An 18842-nucleotide genomic window follows, 5' to 3' on the forward strand; every position below is an offset into this window, starting at 1 on the left:
CTCCAGCAACATAATGGAAATTTATATGTTAATTCCGCTATAATTCTGCAACAAACGGCATTATTATCCGTGCTATGGGAAATAAAAAGCAGTTGAATCAGATACAGTGAAAATCCTAACACCATTATATTGCTTCACATTATCAGGGGCAGCCAGTTAGTAATGCTTTCTTTGAAGACTTGTTATGATCTAATTCTTTTTGGGGGGTGTGACTAATGACAGCCTAAATTGAAGCATGCCCTCAATTTTTCAACTCTCTCACAGCTGTTTAAATAAAGCACACAATATTCAATGGGCGCCAACAGGAAGTTAGAATAATGCACTTCAGAGTAAAAGCTCCTGATTGAAGCCAAAGATTTTTTTGCAGATTAATTTGTTACCTTTTGTTCAAATGAATTATGTTTATTAATTTTTCGGGGGGAGAGGGCCTATTTAGCTGATTGCTCATGCAAAACCAGATCAAATGGTTTCTTATGCTGGATCAGTTTTTCTGTGCAACAGGGCAATTTGAAATGGTGGTTATATGTACTGTAATATTTCTTAGAAATGCAGTCTGACAGAAAAAGTTTACGATATGAATACTCGCTTATATAGGAGGTTCTTAGATGCAGATGGAAAAAAAATAATTGTAATTTGTCTACATTTGACGTTCTATCCCAAGATATTTAAGTGACTTTATGTTCAAACGTCTTCAACAACTTTGCAGTATATATTTGTAGATTCTTTAAATACATCTAACCAATAATGACAACATTTTTATTTATTTATTTACTTGTGTGACTATTAATTTATACCAATGTTTATTTTAAAATACTTGAAAAAAATACCCTCGAGTATGGCCTACTAGGTATGGTAGCGTCCACAAAAAGCTGTTCGATACTCATGCTTTTATTTTGACGGTCTATCTAGGAAGTAGGCTGCGTTGCCGTTAATTGTCTCTGCTTATCTGCGCGTTCTGTGCAGCTGCTTACTTACTTGGAGCAGAGCTGCCTGGAGCCACTCCGGTCATGAGGGGAGCACTACTGCACGTCGCGCACTGGATCTTTATCCGAACCGGAATATTCCTTTAGTCTTTGCATCATTAGTTGGCGCTGTAAAGCTCCGAGTCGGACTGCATGAACAGGTGCGGTGCGTCTCACCTGTTAAATATTTTCAATGTGTTCTTCAGTGAGGTTGAATGTTTTTGCACATTTGACACTTTAGCTGCAGGACTTTTTTGTATTTTTAATTTTTTTTTTTTTCTTTTTTTTAAATCTCACTGGATGCTGCGTCCCGGGTTGTCGCGTGAGCCCTGCTGTACCAGCCGGCTTCTAAGGGCGTGAATTTCTTTCTCTGGCTTTTCCCAAGTGGACGAGGAATATATGCGCGGAGATGCTGCTTCTGCTGCCCATTCTGTGGATGCTGCCGCTGAGCGGAGCGGCTCCCCCGCAAACCGAGAGGGAGGACACAGGGGTGGTAAGTTACTACAGATGACTTTTTTTTTTTTCTGCACCAATAACCTGCAAGCATCCTTATTGAATTCATCAACAAAATATCTGTGAATGTTATCATGCCCACTGCAGCCAAATGATCATGCTGTAAAAAAAAAAAAACGTTTGGTGAGCCTCTTCCAGGTCTTTTTGAAGGAAACAGAAATAATCATCCATCCATCATTTATACGACTTGTACTCAGCAAACTTTGATCAAGAGGCTGTTTACACCCAGGATTGGTCGCCGGTCAATCACGGGTCACATTCAATCTCACATTCACACCTATTGACAATCAGTCAATTCAGTGAAACCTCAGAACTGCGAGGCGGCGAAACACTCATCCATGACAAATAAATGAAAAGGGATCTGTCCATCTTTCCCGACAGCATCCGTCGTCGATAATAAGAGGAGCTCACTGTCACAGACGTCAGCCCACCAAGCAGGCGAGATTATGACATCAAGGCTTTTCTCACTCGTGCAAATTGCAACGAGAACTTCCCGTTTGACTGCTTGTGAAGCTAAACGTCAAGCGGGTGACTTATCCGCTGTTAGAAAACGTATTAATTGTCCTTTAAATCCGCAAATACTGACATAAGCAGCACGCAGGTGCTCGTAGTCCAAAACGTGGAGGATTTGAACTTCTTCAACACAGCACAATCTACGCTTCTCATCCCTGCTAGTCTTTCAGTTTTGGGATTCAAGCCAAGCTCTAATGTTTTTCCTGTACTTTTAATGGATTTTCTGTTGGTTCTCTCCAACACTAAATTGTTAATTGGTTGCAAATTTCAGAATGAATTCTTTGTGTCTGCCTCATTAGCGTAGCTGGTTAGCTTGAGGCAATCGCATCTGACTATAGGGTAGAACAGAGTCTGTTAACTATTTTTATCTGTCTGAATTGGTTGCACTAGATCATTTAACAAAACCTCTTCTGCATGGAAATAAGAAAATAAATATGCTGCTGCGGTCTCTGATGGTGTCATGCTTCAATCGCCTGACTTCTGTTCCCAATTAGTGACTGAATGTCTATCTCCACAGTAGATGTGCTCATTAATGACTGGCGAGGGATGTTGACGTCCTTGTGCCTATAATCAGCTAGCATAGACTCCGGAAAATAAAAGCGTGGACCAATTGTATTTGAAAATTGAACTTCCACTGCATTGTTTGTTACATTTCGAAAATGCACAAGTTTGCTTTGGTTTAATGGCTCAGGCAGCATTTTCGGAACAGACTCTAGCAGTTTTTTCCTTTGAGTATTGAGCTGAACTGAAATGCACCCAGTCGGCCCAAACTGTAGTATTGTTTTTTTTTTGTGTGTGTGTGTGTTCAACAGAGGAGCTTTGAGGTTTGGAATTAAAGGTAGAAAGTTGCTGGTAAACTTTTCAAGTGATCCCGCTGCTGTTAAATAATCTTTGGTTTTCAAGTTTCTGACAAAATGTCAAATTGTGACAAAGACATGGAAGTGTAACTTTCATCGGTTGTCCCTGTTATGTGGTTAGTGTTTTTTTTTCTTCTTCTGCGGGCCGCTTGGAAGGTTTAATATTTCATATTTGTCTGAAAACTCTCTCTGGGAAAAAAAAAAGCACGGAAATAATTGATGGTATTCCCTCTGGGGCTCAATTTAGTTGGAATGAATGTGAATTTTAAAGACTTCTAGAAATTAATCGATTAATCGACAACTATTCGAATTGAGTAATCATTTACGGACAATTTTTTAACTAAACTTTTCTAAATACTCTGTTAGCCTCTCAACAATCATGAAAATTCGAATGCAACATCCAAAACTTTTTTCCAATAGATGCTCAAAAACACGATAAAAAACAGATTTCCAGTCAGATTTTGCTCATTTCCAAATTGTATGACCGCAATATATTAGCCTACGTCTTAATCTGCTGTTCGTTTCTTTCCCCGACTTGTGTGCCCTCTCATCTCTCAGCATTTTAATTCCAATTTCAAGTTCATTAGCGATAGTGAACATCATTTAACCGAGACAAATAATCAGTGTGATCAGCCCGGGATATTTCTGAGTTGGCCACACGGTACAAGAGGGAACCGGAGGACATTGCCACACTTTCCCACCACACCAAATTGATCAGATCAAGTACTTACGACGTACGCACGTGGGCGTCCTAACTGCCCAAGAATATAAAAAGCACTTAATCACAAAATAATCATTCCATCATATGTATGATGACTCCTTTATATGTTTGCACACCCACGCCGTGATCTTGGTGTCCATAACAACCACATGGCGCGCACTCCACAGCTCACATCAACGGTATTATTGCTCTGCTGCTCTCCGCCGTGATATACTGTGTAGCCGCAGCGCGCCGATGTGCAGTTTCAGCACTTGAGTCATAACACCTAAAACACAATACGCTTTTGCTTTGTGCTCATCGGCTTATTTTCCCCAGGAGGACTCTTTCTTCCCCCCCCCCCCACCCCCCACCCCGCTCTCCTACTGAAGTAACTGAAGAAGTTCCCAAAGGATCCACACACCTGAATGAGCAGCATTCCTGTTGACACGCAAGAATGACACAAGTAGATCGGAGGATGAAATGACGTCATATACCGCTCCCTGTAGAAATGAATAATTAGGTAGCTGATCTCCAGACACATTTGTATCGTTTCCCAACAGTCACGTTTGACTCCATTTGAGCCATCGATTCATTGAATGAATTGTTTCTTTTTAACGCCATGGAAGAATCTCTGTCTGAATATTAATCAATATGGAGCAGATTTATGATCCCAGATGATGTAACGGATGTTTGTGCAGATCTCACGGCTCTGAGATGATGTCACGTTGAATAATTTGGTATTTGGATATCCTACTGAAAATTGAATTGAATAATGAATACAGGATTAGGATAAAAAAAATCTATTTTTGCTTGGCTAAAGAAGAATTAAGCTCACGCCAATCTAGGACTTGCTTAGCGGCTAGCTGCTAACGCTAAGGTCACCGCTAAAGGCCGGCAACAAGTGCCATGAAATACAATGTCAACTTGATTTCAGGACGACGTGTTGTTGACATCGGCGCAAATTTTGAGTTATGTTACGTTCGCTAATCCATCTCTCAGTTTGCAAATGGAATCTTTTTGAACACCAAGCAAGTTTTTGAGGTCTTTATTGTCTATGGCACTGTGACATGAGCCGGACGCCTTGCTGGGAAGCTAGCACACAGTCTGTCACAGGAAGCGCTTCTTCTGAAATCTCACTGTGTGGTTCTTTCTTCAATTATTCTCTGTCATGTTTCAAGCTGGAGGAAATAAAAAGAATGACCTTCGTCTTGTTTGCCAAAATTCAGTTCTCTTAAATTCTCTTCACTGAGACATTCTGGTTCCTATGGAAGCTTCTTAATGAAAGACAGCTAGCCTTGTGTTGTCAAACCATTGTCATACTTTTTATTGTCTTAAGAAAGAAAAATCTAACTGTGACCCTTACCCATGTGTCAATGTAGACTGTACTGTTTTATGTTTTTATGCAATATCGTCGTTGGAATTCCGACGTAGTTACGGCCATCTTAAAATATTTACTAAAATACGATCACCTTGACATTAATATCCTTCTACGCTTCATGATTTTTTTCTAATATTCAACAAAGACAAATAGTGCCGTAAAGTCAAGGAGAGGAAATCGGTTTGGTTTAAAGTTGTGACTCATGGCTCACCGGCGAGAAATGTACAATCAATCTGACTGTCGACCAGTCAAAATAAAATGACCACTTGGCGGAATACAGATTCTCTTTCCCCGCTTAAGAATCATACCCTACAACTTGGCATTCCAGATGTGTTATTTGGCAATTGATCGGCTGAAAGTAAAATATCCCGCTCTTAACACCTCAACTGTTTTACTCCATCAGGTGAATCATTTACACCGAAAGACTCTTCAGATTCAGTTAGTATCTTTGATTCATGGCATTTACTTCAAGTCGATACCACTTCGGTCTGTTTCCCCGCGCATTCCTGTGTTATTAATTCTTCATCCCTTAGTAAGCAATGCTAGCGCACAAAATCAAAAATCATCATTTAGTTTTGTTTCCGAACGGGACGAGAGTTTTAATGATTTAATTTCTGTACAACTGGTGTTCATCTGCTCCTTCTACCTCCTTCTCCTCACGTAGGAGGCTTTCTTAGACTGGCCCATCATGGTCTGTCTGATTACACCCAAAGGCCCGAGGATAGAAGGAGGCTCAGCGAGAAAATTGGATGTAGTGAAAGTCCAGGAGAAGTACTGAGAGGGGATTGGTGTTATGAAATAACAAAGGGTCAAGTAAAAAATATGCAAAATGAAGACGGTGAAAAAAAACTCCATCCCAGAAGTGCCGAATAAAACATTTTGTAATCCGGTGCATTTGAAGCACACGTTTCATTTCATGTTATTCAGTATAAGTAAAAACTGTAATTTAGCTCTATAGATTTAAATAAAATCGTGTGGAGGCACGAAATAGGAATTGAACACCTGCACTGTAAATCCAGCCTGTGAGTTCAAGAAGGTTGTAATGAGGAAGAAGAAGAAAAAAAAGAATAAGGGTTTCCTCTCAGCTGCATATGATTTCCCAATTCTCTCATTCATTCTTGGCCATTTCATGACTTACGGCAACTGCGACTTGGAAACAAGCTGGCAAGCTCTCAGCCTTTCCAAGTAATAACCCCCCAAATCAAGTCCATGTGGCCTTCCTATTTTAAGTGAGGCCCAGTCATACCTCAAGATGAAGGCTAGCAATGCCATTCAGAGAACCCGATCTCGTAATTACAGCCGTCGCTTGAGGTTTGCCGCCTGCGTATTCACGTTGGAGTCAAATAGTCCAAAAGGCTCACCGAGCAAACTGAATCCACCGCAAAGCCAAGCCGACCGGGTTCCTCTTGAAGTTTTTGCCTTTGGAGGCACGCTGAGTTCAAATTCAAAGCGTTGTTGGCTTGTTATCTTTAAAAACAAAATAGCATCGTTGCCTGGAGTAACACGCATAGCTGATTTTGTCCTCCGGCAAGAGTGACGGGAACCCGACGTGCTTCTTAACTCAAATAAAAAGACGCACACTTTGAATTTTTTTAACCAATAGCGCTTGCAGAATGAGAAAACAATGCTCTCAGAATGTGAACATGTTTTTGTTTCTATCTGAAAGCAAGAAAGTAAAATAATTTGCTGTTAGACTCACCGTATTTACTGAAAATGGGCCAGGGCCTTTTTGTCCGTCCAGTAATTTGGGTCGGCTATATTTGCCTCAAACATGTCCTCGGCCGCTGAGAGCGCGACACAGATTTCGAATCGCTGCTGACTGATCACAAGTAATAACCATGAAACAGAGGCGTAGCCAGGAATTTTTCCAGTAGGGGCGCACGCTCACAGGAAAAAAAATCGAACATCACCCACGCCGTTCGCTGATCGCTAAAACAACATCCGGGTCCGGGAGGCAAACGGTGAATGGATAACATCGCGCACATAGAATAGCGCAAGCACATTCGCGCAAGACCGAAAGAAAAAAACGGCATGAAAATGAAGAATCGAAAAAGCTCGATTTTTTTTATTTTTTTTTCAACCGGGGCGCAGGGAGTCCTAACCGGGGCGCCGCCCCGGCTCGCCCCGGCTTGGCTACGCCTCTGCCATGAAAGAATATAATCAGATGTAATCAAGGCATAAAAACCGACATAGAAAAGAGAAAACAAATCAGAGCAACACAAATGACTTTCCATTCTCAATTGTATCTTGACGTGCTTGTGGTATGAATTGGCTAATTGGTTGTTTTTTTGTTCCCCCTTTAATTGGGGACATTCTGGAGACTTATTACACACAATGTGTGTTCTACAAGAGCAATTTAATGATCTCACATCAACAACGAGCAGCCATGAAGAAGCCACAAATGAACGTCTCCTTTCATCCTGTCACATTTTGTTTTATTTTCCGAGAACGTTCTTGCTAGAGGGAACAACCCTTTCGCTTACTTTATGCTAGCTAACTCTCCTGAGATCTTTGCTTTGGCTTGAGTTGCATATTTCAAAACCCAAATCGAGTCTGAGGAGGTTACCTTACGCAACCTCAAGCCTTTAGGCAATCTGGGAACCCGACACGATAATGTCACCGTGTTTTAACTTTTCAATGTTGAGTTTCTGTGCGATCGATAGCGCAGTTAAAGGGCTAGCGAGAAAAGGTGTTTAATTATTTCCTGTTTTTAGTGAGCCTCAAATAAACTGAAATGTCTAGCAAACAAACTTAGTCATCGGTTTGGACGAGAACCGACAGCATCAGCTTTTGTTTGCGCATGCCTAATTTCATTCTTGTCTGAATTGAAGCAGCAGGCCTTGGCGTCGACAAAATCAACATTTGTAGAAAGTTGTCAATATATAATTTCCATTGAGAATTGCCGCCTCAAAGGTTTATAATCTGGACCTGGCTGGATTTAGAACAACGGGGTGGGGGGGACGTACACGTTTGATGTTTTGAACGGAAAACATATCGTAATCATTTTTTTATCTAAATTGATTTGTGTGTTGGGGCCAAAGAAGAAAAACCTACATCTGAGGCATCCCAAAGCGCCGGCTGCCAGCCAAAGCTGAGTTTATACATCTCTGTGTCGATTTATCTTCTGCAACATGATGAAATGGTGTTTAGAGGGCGGACGGAGGAACTCTGACATAGTTATTAACTGATGATTAACAGCCAATCTGCTTCTTTTCTATTTTTTTCAATGTAGTTCTTCCAAGAACCTCTTAATACCTCTTGACCAGAACATTCTAAAATACTTAATGGGCTATTCAAATTGCAATAATACATCTGATTACATTTATGTTTCTTTTTATTTTATTTTTTATTTGTATTCATTTATTTCACCCTACAGCGCTTGATGTCACATGCTTTAATATGGATTTTTTTTTCTCCACAAGTTGAAATGGCCACATTTTTTGTTGTTGTATGGTGAAAAAGCAAAGACTACCAAACTAGGTCAAAGAAAGATCAAATATTCCTGCAACACACCTAGTATCCACTTTACATATCCACCTGGAGTTGGGGGAATTTTTCTACACTGTACAGGCAACCGTGGAACTTGCATTAAGTCAGGACTGTTTTCTTTAGAGATTTTCACATTTGTGCAATATTTGGTCACTCTACATCCCTCGTTCACCCCCAAAAAACAATGTCAAGAATTTCATCCAAATATGACTTATGTTACTATTACGACTCTGCTGAGAGTCTCAAGTGAAAGGGCAATTTATGTTTTTTAATTAACATCTTTTGAATCAAAATTGCCATAAAAAGAGCTTTGATCAAACAGCCATGATCCGCATATTTACAAAGAAGCTACAAGTCGGTTTATTCCTCAAGGTTCTCGGTAAAAATTAATTTACCGTTAGCACAAAGTGATTAACGCGTCACAGCCGTATTCCAGTTTTAGTTGGTGAAAGATTCACGCAGAAATAGAAAATGTTGACGCAAAATGAATTCAAACGGAGGTGGCTGGGACTGTGAATGGATTTTATTTTGGGGCTGGCATTTCTTATTTATGACCTTTTCTATTTATTTCTTTGCAAAACAAATCCTTGACTCAGACAGCCCACGTGTTATTGACATTTGCTTTGACACATTAATTATTAGGGGCAGAGTGCTGGTGTCACCGTGCGTGTTCTAGCAGAACCTGTGGCAGAATGTGCTCCGTCTGTTCGGGGGAACATCGGCAGCAGGAGACAGTGGAAATGACAAGAACAGCAGCTGTTAACATATGTAGCGACATTGAAACTTCAGACATCCACCACTGGGTCTGGGGAAAAAAAAAGTTTTCTTATGTTAAATAAAAGTTTTGATAATTGATTGTCGCTGTGGTATTATATTAAACGTACATGTCAGAAGTGGAGGATTATGATTACCGGAATGGCAGCTGACTCCCCAGCATGCTAACCGCTATCTCGCCTTGAAGCTAATGTTAGTGTCGTTTTAGCTAACGCAAGCCAAGCTGTTTGGGCCATTAAGTAAAACAATTAATATAGCCGCCGCATATGATTAGCATGCAGGAAAAACAAGCAAACAAAAACGAGACAGTCCACGAGTCATTCTGTTTCAAACCGAGCTATTGATCTTGACATCCAACATGGCCGACAAAATCCCTTTGATTAGCACAATGAAGCAATTTATTTTTAAAAAAAATAATAATAATTACTCTCATCACTTTCTGTATGTGTTAGAAAGTTGCAATTGGATTTTTAGGATTGTATTGTTCAAAGAACAGCTGTGGTTAACAAAACCAACCTAATTATTTTATGTTTTTTCCGAGCTAGCATCTTGCGATGTTATTTGATCTTGTTCCTGTGATATTGAACATTCATTGTATTAAAAGACCTCAGGCTTTTTTTTGGCTTTACTTGTATTTCATGAAAACAGTCGTACATCTTCCAATCAATGAGTGTTAGGTTTTGCTTTTTTGCAAATTACACTAGCTCAAGTTAATTTTTTTGGGAGGGCTACGGAATGGATATTCCTGTCACGATTGGGGTTACATATTAACGTTTTCATGAATCTCTGCACGAACCAGTCGGCTGGAGTTTTTCAGTTTATTACAGCTGAATGTCAAGACGTTATCTCCGAGCCTCAGCTGTACTTTTGTTTGAGTTGAATAAGGTAAAAGGTATTGCTGGAAAAAAAAAGTTGATGATGTCATCGTCAAAAAGCAGGCACACATGTGGTGTGCACGTCTGGTCACGGTCGAAAGGCTCCGGTTTCTAATCTTGCCCTTCCTTTGTGGCGTTTGGATGTTCTTCCCGTGCTCGTCTGAGTTTTCCCCGGGTTCTGTGTGTCACATTCACTGAAAAATGATTGCCCGTAATTGTGAAAAAGAAATTGACTTTTTTCTTTTAACTCATGTTTGATTGACCGACTTCCAGTCTCGTGTACCTTAGTGGGTCACCAGAATCCTTTGGTATGTTGACTATCCCATAAATCTCAATAAGAACAAATGGCTTGGTATTTTTTTCACAGCAGATCATTTGTCATGTTTACGACTTCATTGTAGACAACCAAATTTTCTGTCCGCTAACGTAAAAACAAATTGTATTTGGTCGTAACATTTCCGCGGTAAATGCTTTTCCGAGCTAATGGCGACGGTAGCCTACCGACGTCTATCAACATCACCGAGGACCTGCCGAGTTTGACCTTTGACCCCAATTCCCCGGCCGCCGCCGGCGTGTCGGATCGCGAGACGAGCAAACTCCCTCTGCGGCTCATTTTGTTCGATTGAACTCTCCATTCTTTAGCGTTGCCATGAGGCTGGCTTTTGCGAACGTGCGCTTGAAGGCTGTTGGAGAATCACTCGATCTACAGCGAGGCTGTCGTTATTGTTGTAGGTCCGCTCGAGCATTTCTCAGCCTTTCCTGCTAATTAAATCGCATATATCTTGACAGCTTGTGTCTTCCTGCAGGTGCACACAGCACCTTTGGGTTTTTTTTTTTTCACCCCCCGCTACTCATCTTTGTCAGATAACTCCCTAGTGAAGTCACAATGGCTGCTCCTCACCTACCGGTTTGTGTTCTTTTTACAGCCTGCAGCTGCGGGTGACTCTAAATAGAACTTCTGTTTGTTTTGATGGCCTTTTTTTTTTTTTTGGAACTGATTTCTAGAGCCGCTGATAAAAGTTTTGGTGTGCTCCAGGCGAGGAGTGAAGACAAACAAGTAAACTGAGTAAAGTTTGAAAGGCTTATCGTGATGATAATGACTTTTGATTTGTTTGTTTTTTTGACAGACTTTCAGATATTTTAGCCTCCTTTGCGCACTCGACTTGTAACCAAACGTTGAATTCTATGTTTAGCTTGCTAGCTTGAGTCACTCTCTAACCACTACATCTGTTTCCACAAAATGGAATTGTCACGCCATTGTCGAGCCACCCCACAATGATTCTGCGGCAGTTGCAAAATCATAAATGCTCGAGGAAGAAGAAAAAGAAGGCTTTGTGATTGTCACTTTCGGCTGTGTGGGCTGACGACACTTTTGTACAGCGCAACTAAATTGGCAACAGATTTTTGTGAGATGTAGAAAAGGAACTCTCAATTGATTATTATTAGTGTTATTATTATTGTTGTTGTTGTTGTTATTATTAGTATTATTATTAGTAGTATTATTATTGTTGTCTCACTTTTGTTTTACCCTTCATTAGGAAGTCCAATGCATGAAATCTTGAAGCGAAGAGACTCCCTTTTCGCTGTCCTTCACTTCCCTTCACACCGCTAACTCGTCTGTCACGCATAATCAGATGGCAAAGATGCAATTAGTTTCTACATCATGACATTAGCGCTGGTTAAAGACATTTCACATTTATATGCCGGTTAACAATGAAATAAGATCCAGTGTTACACATCGAACGGTTAATGAAGTTTCATTCAGGCAATAGTGCATTTATTGGATTTTTTTTATTTTGTAAAAAAAAAAAAAAAGCTCACAGTAGAAATGTCAGGTCATGTCAAAGCTACAAATTAAGCTGCCATTGTTTTAAATCCACGTGACGGCTGAAGTAAGCTTCTTTGTTTTGGAGTTATGCGCTAGTTTCTGGTTGTTTTATTACACTGGAGGGAAAAGTCAACTCAGGAAGCAGCCGCAGTTGAGAACGTACGTACAATCGTTAAAACTAATGTGGAACAAGCAAGGCCGTTTGCTTGACCTTTGCGTCCCTTTAAATAACACTTGTAAGCTATAAATAATGTTACAGAATGTATATTTTCCCTTTCAAGTTGAGGCTTTGAGGCGGGTATCCGTTCTCCCAACGTCATCTGAAAGAAAAATGAGCCCCTAGATTGAAATTAATAAGAAACAAATGACGGGGGGAATCAGATTACCTTTGAGATCAGATGCATTAAAAAATGAAGAACAAAAAAAAAACTCGTGGGCATACACTCAAAAGATAAGGATTATTTCCGATAGAGGATTGCATATGTGATAGCCGTGCGAAACTGTCAGGCAGCATGTTTGTGTGTGTACTTGTGTGTGTGTGTGTGTGTGTGTGTGGCTTATGGGATGAACGCAACAGCAGGGACGGCGGGCGGCCGTTACCCAATCCTTGTGTTTGCGGCGTTGGCCTGCTGCCGTGCCACATTCCCACCCATGGAGACCAAGAACTTCAAAGAACATTAAGACACCGATTCCCTGAGGGGAGCCGCCGAATTTTCTTTCTTTTAAAAACAAGCTCCAGTTACACTTGCACATGACCAACATGCTGACAGTTACTTCATGACATGCGACGTATTTATAAAAATATTATTTTATTGCTGTGTGCAGATAATTTGCGCCAGTGCATTTAGCTTTTAGAGGTTGATGATATATCATGAGTATTTGAAAAAAATTTTCGTCACAAATGGTATTCTGATAGTTGTCGATTAATTTGATCATAGAAAAGTTGTCGATTAATCGATTGACAGCTCTTAGATGGGCATAACAATTGATCTGCTGTGATAACATGACCGCGTTCTGCTAGCATTAAAATTTGGGCTAGGCAGTAGTATTTGATAATCGAAAAGTTGACGATTAATCGATTCATTTGACAGCTCTGTGATTAAAATAAATGGGCAAAACAATTGATTTGCTGTGATAACATGACCGTGTTCTGCTAGCATGAAAATCTGGGCTGGGCAGTAGTGTCCAGTGTGAAGTAGAAAATTTTTATGGACATATTTATCATCCATGAGCTCATCTGCTCTCTTGCTTGTCCAACAAGCCGCAATCGTTTTGGAGAGCTCATCGTGACTTCAACTGAAGCACCAGTGGCGGCTGAATATGAGTAGAGGTGAAAGGGCTGAGCTTCAGTGGACAGCTGAAGTTTTGGCAGAAGGTCAAAGTGTCCTTCACTTGGAACGGAAACTGTGGGACTCCCTGCAGCTACAACATCAGGTTTTTTAGTTGGACCAAGACATCATGGGGTTAATCCTTAGTGTTGTCACTATGGGGTTTCTTTGTTGGTAAAGATCTCCAGATGTTTTAAAGGTTGCTTTCCATTTTGTGGACCTTGACATCATTTTTTTTTCTCATTTGAAAGACTCTGATGTAAGAGCTGACTCGTCATCTTTGCTCAATAGACGGACGGGCGCGCTCACCTAATGGCATTACATGTATTGGATCACATAGCCGTGTGTTTATTTCTATCATCACAGCTTCCTCCATGAACATCCTTGGCGGCCTATAAGAGGATTGAACAAATGGTGTGCTCCATTAACCAGACACCTCCAGGTCACAGGGTTGAAGATCAAGAAAAGAAAGCCTGGCTTTCTCATTTCTTCCCGCCTTCGCCCGTCTTTTGTTGTCTCCTGCAACGCCTCAGTCAACAGACAGGAGCTGTGTCTCGACTCTCCGTGGAACCAGCTGTCTCTAAGCTGGGGATTAAATGATTCATTTACCAGCCGCATTTTAATCCTCTCTGTCACACACTTGCTAGGAGACACGGAGACCCGAGCGCGAGCACGTACTTCTTTTGTGGCTTCACGTAGGCTCGCAAAATTAAATTATGCCGGATGTATGCGCAATTAAGCAACGGCCTAGCGTGGCTACGGTGGAACCTCGGTGTGAAGTTTTACAACGAGGCAGTCGCGTGGTCCATTTTAGGAGCGTTTTATTTATTGTCTGATGAGTGATGCAGCAGGCGGGGGGGGGGGACGTGCCATCTGTGTGAAGCCGAGTACTTTTCAAATAGGGCAGATGACTATCACCGCATGTGAGGGACGGACAATAAAATCAAATCCTTAGCCTAAAAGCATAATTACCTAAGTCGTTTTAACTTAGCGTTACGAAAAAAGGCAATCTATTCATTCGTTCTCTACCAATGACGGCTATAGATGTAAAAAAAAAAAATCCAATTTAACTGAGCTTAAAGAAACGTTTTAATAGTCAAGATGAAAATTTATGATTGGTCCTTAAAATCCGTTTTTAACGCCGGTCCTGTGTTTGGTTTATATTTGACAATCAAAAGCAGACGAAAAAGCAAAACATGTTTCTCTGAAATCTTACCAATGTGAGTGAGGTCGCACAGTATGACTACTTTTGTGAGATCTAACTCGAAATAAAGTTGTTGCCCTAAGTGTTTATGTTTTCGAATCGCCTGACCTTCCGTACCGGGCTACTCACCTTTTTTGAGGCACCCGCATTCCGACTCCAGCAAACAAATCGCACACCACGGGAGAGGAAACCTCAAAAGCCCCTTGTGGTATAAACACACGCTTAAATGACTTCAACTGCACATGAAACATTTCAGCTCCAACATTGGATACAAAACAAAAGACCATTTTCTGATTTGAATCGATGAACTCGTGACCTCTTCCGAACCGCAAAACATCCCTCTCAAAACGTATCCCCAAGCAAAAATAAACTTGGCATAGATAACTTAGCATAAAAAATTCTTCCATTTCATATTGATCAAATCAAATATTTTATTTACAACCCCGATCGCTAATGCTCAAAAAACCGACTCCGCTTTCAATTTCCTATCGCCCTGTGTGGCTCGCCGCTATCCCAAGGCCGAGGATACTTGATGGCTTTAGGAGGGGGAAAATGCTAATAATATATGGGACAGAGCAAAAAAAAAAAGAATGATTGCTCTTTTCACCTTAGGAGGAAATCTGACTTTTATGTGGTCCTCAGGGCCACAAACTCACATATAGCAAGCGCCAGCCAGCCTCTCTCCACCACAGGGCAATTTTGCTCCATACTGTATGAAGTCTACTAAATGTCTGAAGATGAAAGAACCCTCTGCAGCCTTTCAAATGCAAGGTCTTGTGGTGCGCTGTTTAAAGGTTAAGGCCCACTTGAAACACTCCACCTAACCCCCAAGAATGTTTTCTTTCCCTCTTAATCAACCGCAGCGCTTAAAAAGAAGAGGCAGTCCTTAGCCAGGAAACTGACATATATGATTTAGCAGTCTTAAGAACAAAATTGACACTCCTGACAATCTGACTCAACGAGAGAATATGAAAAAAAAAAAGCCAACTTGTGTGGCGTTTTTTTCAAGTTAGTTTCAAAATGGATTGCAGTACTTGGCTATAACCAGCAGAGGCACTGTTGAGTCAGTCAGCTGTGTTTGATTTGTTAATTTCCCCCCCATAGATGATCATTATTTGAATAGGGATGGGCGAGTATCGGTACTCTCGGTGGGGGTCGATACCATTTTAAAATCGGGGAACTTTGAAGAATAGAAAACCATTGTTAATTTTATACAATTTTCCACCCGCCCACATGCTTCATTCTTGCAAGTTTAATTGTCTTTCTCACTCGTTACCACACATACACACACACACACACACACACGGAGTAAAGGAACATCTCTGATTAAGCGTGACCGCGGGGGTCAACATATGCCGTCAGTGTCATGCATACACACAACGGAGCGTGCCAGCGTCTCACTCGACAAAACGCTTTCACACAAAGTGTGGGATCCGGGCCAAAACAATCTATTCCAACATTTACTAATGTTTTTAATGAAAAAATATTGCCCGCACTTAAAAGAAAACGCCTTTAGCGCAATCCAAGTTGTTGGCAGCATATACGGATTAAATTAGTCCAACATCAGTACATTTAGAAAAATGAAAATGTTTCTGTAGCAACAGTCTACTAACTGCACAGTAAGCCTCCGAGAGTTGTTGACATTTACGTTCTGGCCTTGGACTTGAAATGAAGTCGGCACCTTTGTGAGTTGAGAAAGATTGTGTTTAAAGTTGGGTTGTCGAAGGTCATTTCGGTGCAAACTTGGCGCCTAAATTGAGGCTTTTTCACTGCCAAGGATGACATAGCAACCCGAAATTGTTTTGTAAAGTGGAGCAGAACGCTTACCGATTACACAACAACCGATTGAAAGGGTTTTACACTAACTAGCGTTAGCATCATTAGCATTTCTATGGGAAAGCACGGTAACTCGTGGCATGTGAATAATAGCCAGTTTGAAGGGCTTACAGCTGTTCGTTGAGGAAAACAGAGACGTTTTGTTGGATGGAACGTCTCACAAAAAGAAGGAGGACAAAACAAGTTGAGGTTTCTAAGGAGATGGAAAGAGGAAGGCTGACCTTTGAGACGAGAGCATGTGACAGGATTGTGAAGCGTGATGATTAATAAGGAGCTAGTTAAAGACACAAGTGTTCTCTCACGCCCATTTTTGGTTTTATTCTCAGTCGTTCACTGTTCCCGTCACAACCGCACACAGACTAGGATCTGTTCTTTTTCTTGGATATAAATAAATGTAGGAGTGAAAGTTGATGGCGTGATGGAAAGATAAAATGGGCAGAACTATGATAGCTGCTGTCAAGCTTACACAACTGTACTAGTCTGGACCATCACAGCATTTTGAAGACAACTAATTTTATCTGGAAGATAATGTAGCATGAAATGGAATATATAAATCATTGGCCAACTGGATTCTCATGGACAATTTATGTATGAATGAATCAGAGAGCGGCTCAAATAGCATAGCAAACGTGTGCAAGCAATTGATTTGTAGCGCTTTGGATCAAATAAAAATGTTTTTTTTTTCAAGGACGGAGGCTTAGGATTTGATTATTGCTATTTGATATTTTTCAGAATACATTAGTTAATGCTATGAAACTGTGGTTCGTGATGTTTTTGTTGCTTACACCTTTGGTGAATTCTCGCTGCAATTATTTATTCCGTATTTATTTATCTTTTATTCATCTGACCACCTGCTGTGTAGTAATTCCATACCAAAAGTAACAACAATTTAATACACACCTAGAAACAATCACACTCTATTCCACATGACTGCATACAGTACATCCATATATAAATAGGAAAGGGAATGTGGGAATATTTTCAGGTCAGCGTACGCACCGCTGTCAAGATTTTCACAGCATTGAGTTTGCCGCGGTGGTTTACAGCGGCACCATAAACAGCGTTGTATAATTAAAAAGCAGATACCTTTAGTGAAGCAGTGAATAAGGGTTGTCAAGAGGGCACGTTATATTTCCAACTATCGATGTGTGCTGGTTTTTCTACATCGCTCGGCATCTTGTTAATATTAAATCGGCTACTTTTTTTAGTCTAGTTTTTTTTTTTTTTACAAGTAAACAACTGCGGTTTCAAAGTGTCTAATTAAGAAGAAATCTAATATTAAAAAAACCTCATTATTCTAAAATATATTTCTTTATAATACCGGAAAGTCTCAGCGTTTTTAAGAGTGTAGTCATGTATGCTCGATGCAAGATGAATAATGAAATCATATCATTTAATTTTATGCCTACCTTCACAGAACCTCTTAATGTCTGTGACTCACTCTCTGAATTACCGTACCGGAAGGACCACTTGACGTGACTCATGTACCTCATTTCCACTCTTATACAGCCACTTTAGATATATAAAAAAAATAATACAAATGAGATGAGAGGATCTAACATAATGATATAATTGTATGCACAAATGAAATATCTGTACTCACCCGTCCCTACTTTTCTTTATAACTCCACTCGAGCGTAAAAAAAAATTCTCTTCTGGGCTGCTGAGAGAATTTGTTCAAATAATGAAACCAATTGGGAAATAAATGAAATCACTTGAACGGTATCAATATAAAGAATATATTGCAAATATACTCACGTCACATCTTAATGAGCTTTAAAGCACATTGTTCAACTTCCTGTGTAAAATGGGCAAAGCGTAACTAGCTAAGGCTTTATTTGAGGAGGTTATTTTGTCATTGCACAACTTTATTGAGTATGAAATCATATTCTCAGCTTTAGTAACATTTACGAGCTTGTACGACTTGAGTTGGGACTCAAATAACCTCTTGCAGTCGACGTGTTCCACTTTATCGGCCCACAACAGGGGAACTCAAAATTGTGTTTGCTAATGTCAGGTTTTGTATATGTGTCACTTTTTAGTCCAAAAAAAAAAGAGCAAAGCAAATTTCGCCGAGGCTCAACTTCGGATGTTTCTCCAAATGCAAGAGCAACAAAAGCAAAGTGTTGGACATCATTTGACAGCGTTGTATCTCATCTTCTGTGTATCTAAATAATGCCTGATTAAAGAAAACCAGAGCCTCAGCCATCTGCGTCAACCCACTCATGTCACACTTAATCACAGATTAAGCTAGCAAACTTAGATTGTTTCTACAACATCTACAAAGCTTACTGACTCCAAAATGGAATAAATTGTCAAACTAAATAAATAAGTGTAATGTTCCTGCTGCTTTGCGAGTCGCTGTGTATATTTGTACGTCTGTTTTGTACTCCCCCCAACGGCGCACACCGTCCTTTGAATTGAAGCCAAAAATGTGACTGATGATTTAATTTTAGTTCTTTTTAACCATTTCAATGCAGTATTTTATTTTTTGCAATATTAGAGTGCTATTTTTTCTCACAAATAAACAAAATATTTTTTGTTTGTTTTGCATTGCCTAGAATGGATTAATAGCATTCATTTTA

The 18842-nt window shown here is 40.3% G+C and overlaps 1 protein-coding gene across 1 annotated transcript in view; it reads left to right on the top strand.

Moving 5' to 3' along the window:
* Positions 1–961: 961 nt before the first annotated feature.
* Positions 962–18842, top strand: part of mmp17a (matrix metallopeptidase 17a) — a 34808-nt gene continuing 16927 nt past the window's right edge. The window contains exon 1 of the mRNA XM_037265721.1: positions 962–1455. Within this exon, the coding sequence (XP_037121616.1) occupies positions 1372–1455 (84 nt within the window). The 5' untranslated portion in view covers positions 962–1371. The remainder of the gene's footprint in view (positions 1456–18842) is intronic.

This window comes from Syngnathus acus, chromosome 12, assembly GCF_901709675.1.
Source record: "Syngnathus acus chromosome 12, fSynAcu1.2, whole genome shotgun sequence".
Classification (NCBI taxonomy): Eukaryota; Metazoa; Chordata; class Actinopteri; order Syngnathiformes; family Syngnathidae; genus Syngnathus; species Syngnathus acus.